The sequence below is a fragment of the Apis dorsata genome, unplaced genomic scaffold (genome assembly GCF_000469605.1).
Source record: "Apis dorsata unplaced genomic scaffold, Apis dorsata 1.3 scaffold_4, whole genome shotgun sequence".
Taxonomy (NCBI): domain Eukaryota; kingdom Metazoa; phylum Arthropoda; class Insecta; order Hymenoptera; family Apidae; genus Apis; species Apis dorsata.
In genome coordinates, this window is record NW_006263307.1 from 747630 (window position 1) to 751361 (window position 3732).

The following is a 3732-nucleotide window of genomic DNA, read 5'->3' on the forward strand; positions in this document are numbered from 1 at the left end:
TAGCTTATTCAAGAATTTCAAGAAAATATAATTTTTAAAGTTATCAATTATATTTTTACTTATTATTTAAAAATTAATTAATCATAGTGTTTTATTTGCAAAACATTTATATGAAATAATAAATTATTAATTATATTATCGATATTAATATATTGTTAATATACATTATTGAATGTACATTATCAAATATATATTTATATTTTTAATAATAAGTTTCATTTAAAAATGATAATAAATATAAATGTTGCATTTTTTAATTTTTATGAAATTTTTAATTTTTTATTAGCATTGTAGATCTTGAACAATTATAAACACAAGTTTTTTTTAGTAAATGAATTTCATTGAATATAATCTATATACATATGATAAAAATTTTAAAATCTATTTTAAGTTCATTTGTACATCTTGTTTATATTGATAACAATTTATTCCTTCATGAAAATTGCATATAATGAAAACTATTTGCATATAATGCAAATTTATAATTATATTTAATCTGCTTGAGTGTAAATTACGGTGTACTTTCTATGTACAGTAGAAATCCGTTAAATCTATCAGCGGGCAGTCGGTTCATATGATCAGATCAATAAAAATTTTATTCTCATCATTTATAATTGTTCACATAGGAACTCATTCACATAAGAGAATTCTATTAAATATTTATTCTTAAATACATAATAATGTTTAATGTTTAATGTTTATCTACATTTATATAAGTGGAACGATACTCAATGATAATTCATATAATAAAGGTAAAGTTTAATAAAAATACAAAAATTTCAATCACATAAACGGAATTCTACTGTAATAATCTGATAACATTAATGAGTATTATAAAAAAACATATCTATTTGTTATTAATGAATTACTGTGATACATACAAATATGTATATAATAAATCTATTCTATAACAATCTCAAAAATTCTTTTTTATATTTTTTCATTATAAAGTGCAAAATAATCTTCTGAATAAATTCAAAATAATTTCATGAAAATTTAATACTGATTCACATATTATGACCCTGATTTCAAGATTAAAATAATATAAAAATTTTTATATATTATTATTTGTAGTCCTCAAGGAACTTAAGATGGAACTGTTTCAGACATTCAAGCATTGTTTTTATTTTTTCCTTTTGTGGCAAAATTGTTGTCCTAAAATGATAGGTTCCAGGTTGTTGTCCAAAACCAGAACCTGGTATTACACATATTCCAGTAGATTCTAATAGTTTGAAAGCATAAAAGACATCAGGCTGTTGGCCTTCCCTTTCTGCTACTTCTATAGCTTTTTTTGGTAGATCAATTCGTGGAAATACATACATTGCACCCATAGCTGGATTAACCTATAAAAAATTAAAACTTTGACATTTTCATAAAAATTTCAAAATTTTCTAAATAAAAAAATTAGAAGTTTTATTTCTAAAATAAAATAGTTATTTTTAAAAATACCTTAAAACCTGGAATGGTATTTAATGTATCGACTACTAATTTCGATCGCTCTGCTAAAGAATATAAAGTTTGTTCTTTTTCTTTTTGAAATAATTCATAGGATGGTTCATTTGATTTTGGTGGATTTACGACAACGTCCATCACTACTTGACCAAGAACAGTCGGACACAACATCGCTGAAATCGACTTTAATAATATTGCCATTACTTTGGGATCCATATTGATAATTTCCCCATAGCCGCCGCGAATTCCACATTCTCCCATATAACCTGATCCATAATAAACATAAACATATATTAATATAAATATATATATTCATTTTTGTAAAGTTAATTTCTTTGCGATAATTATTTTACATAGATTTAAATATTAGTAATTAAAAAGTACACTGATAAATATTTTATAGTAGGAAAGTAATATTATATAGGAAAGTAATTATTAAAATAGAAAATAAATAATTTTACCTTTAGAAATAGACATAAAAGAAGCCAGTTCCATTTTACAATAAGGTTCTCCCATCTCCGTCATTACTTTCTTAAATGAATGGAAAGCACTATCTTTATCATAAACATTATCTTGATAAACCTCGTCAGCCAACAAGAACAAATGATTTTTATACGCAAACCGAATAATATCCTCGATATTGGTACGTGTAAGAACTTGTCCGGTTGGGTTACCAGGATTTATTACGACTAGTACACGAGGATTACACATTCTTCTTGATTCATTTAATGCTCTATCCAATTCAGAAATATCTAACGCCCATTTATTTTCTTCATTTAAATAATAACCAATTTGAGCCAAACCAAATTCAGCTAGAGTGGCAGAATATAAAGGATACTGTGGAATTGGAATCATCACACCGGATGGTTTACCATCTATTTTCTCATTGAATAGTTTCAGAAAGGACTGTAACATAAATAAAATGTAAATGATTTTTTAGTAATTTAGTTATAAGTTATAATAACGTTAATAATTTTATGATTATAGATAGTTTTTCATTAATAGAAAATAGGAAATAATTTTAATTATACTCAATAAAAATGTCTTCGATTTTAATAACTGATAATAGTATAAAAAGTGTTTTAAAATTATGAGTTCACTAATAAAACAAATAAAATTTTCATTTATAAAAGATTAAAACTAAAATGTTTAATAAATTATTCATCGACAAATTTAACTATGTTTATTAAAAACATTATTACTGAAAAAACAAAAAATGTACATATATATTAAAAAAAAATATCTCAAATGATTATACTCTATTACTTAAAAATATCCGTTCAATAAACTCATAATTTTGAAACACATTATAACAATATAATAACAATAACGTGCACACTTTAATTCCATCCGAGGCGCCATTCGAGAGGATGATATTATGATAATCAGATGGAATTCCATCGCGATCTTGAATATACTGGGCAATATGTTTCCGGATGATCTCAATTCCTGCCGATTCCGAATACGAACCAATGCTGCCTCCTTTACAATGATATAAGATAGTCTTGGCTCGATCCTTCACGTCTTCAGGATAGTTAGGATCACTGAGAAGATTCGGCGATACTGTCAGGGTCAGTACTTGCCTCAAGAAAGTGATAGGCTGTTGGCCCATAGCATGTGCATCTCCCACATTTGCCTTTATCACCTCCTTGAATGGTTTCTTGACTCCCTAAAACAAAAAAATATATTTTCAATGAACAATTTTCTTAAATTTGATTTATTATACTTATTACAATTTAATTATCCAATATAAATTATATTCTAACATTTTGGTCAACATTGCAATTAAATTTTAAAAGAATAAAATAATCCATTGAATTAAATTTGTTTATCAGTTACATATATGTACTTAGATTATATTTATATTAAATCACATGATTTAGTGATTTTTTTGAACATTTTATTTATTTTATCTATATATTGTTTAATATATATTTTTAAATAATTTAATTTGATTGAGTTGAAAACATAAGCGAAACGTTTCGATGGTAAATGATTAGCATATTTGTAAATGTTACGCAACAGCATGATTCATAATATATATATATATACATATAACACAGAATAATATATACTTAAGTGAAGTAAATATGAAAAAATTACATTTATTAAGATTTAAAAGAGATTTTGATAACACTTGAATCGGAATTTAAATCAAAACATTAATAATCAATTTATTATTGCAAGGGATTATTTTTTTGATTAAAAATTATTTTTTTAAAAAATATAATATAAAAATAATAATTAAATAAAATTTTTTAAAAAACAACATAATATAAT

The 3732-nt window shown here is 24.0% G+C and overlaps 1 protein-coding gene across 5 annotated transcripts in view; it reads right to left on the bottom strand.

Annotated features, from left to right (window-relative positions):
- Positions 1-361: 361 nt before the first annotated feature.
- LOC102670596 (alanine aminotransferase 1) overlaps positions 362-3732 on the bottom strand; it is a 15508-nt gene continuing 12137 nt past the window's right edge. For all 5 annotated transcript variants that reach the window (XM_006607335.2, XM_006607333.2, XM_006607334.2 and 2 more), the window contains 4 exons: positions 2792-3121; positions 1914-2358; positions 1450-1718; positions 362-1343 (listed from right to left, as the gene is read on the bottom strand). In XM_006607335.2, coding sequence (XP_006607398.1) covers positions 1065-1343; positions 1450-1718; positions 1914-2358; positions 2792-3121 — 1323 coding nt within the window. In that variant the 3' untranslated portion in view covers positions 362-1064. The remainder of the gene's footprint in view (positions 1344-1449; positions 1719-1913; positions 2359-2791; positions 3122-3732) is intronic.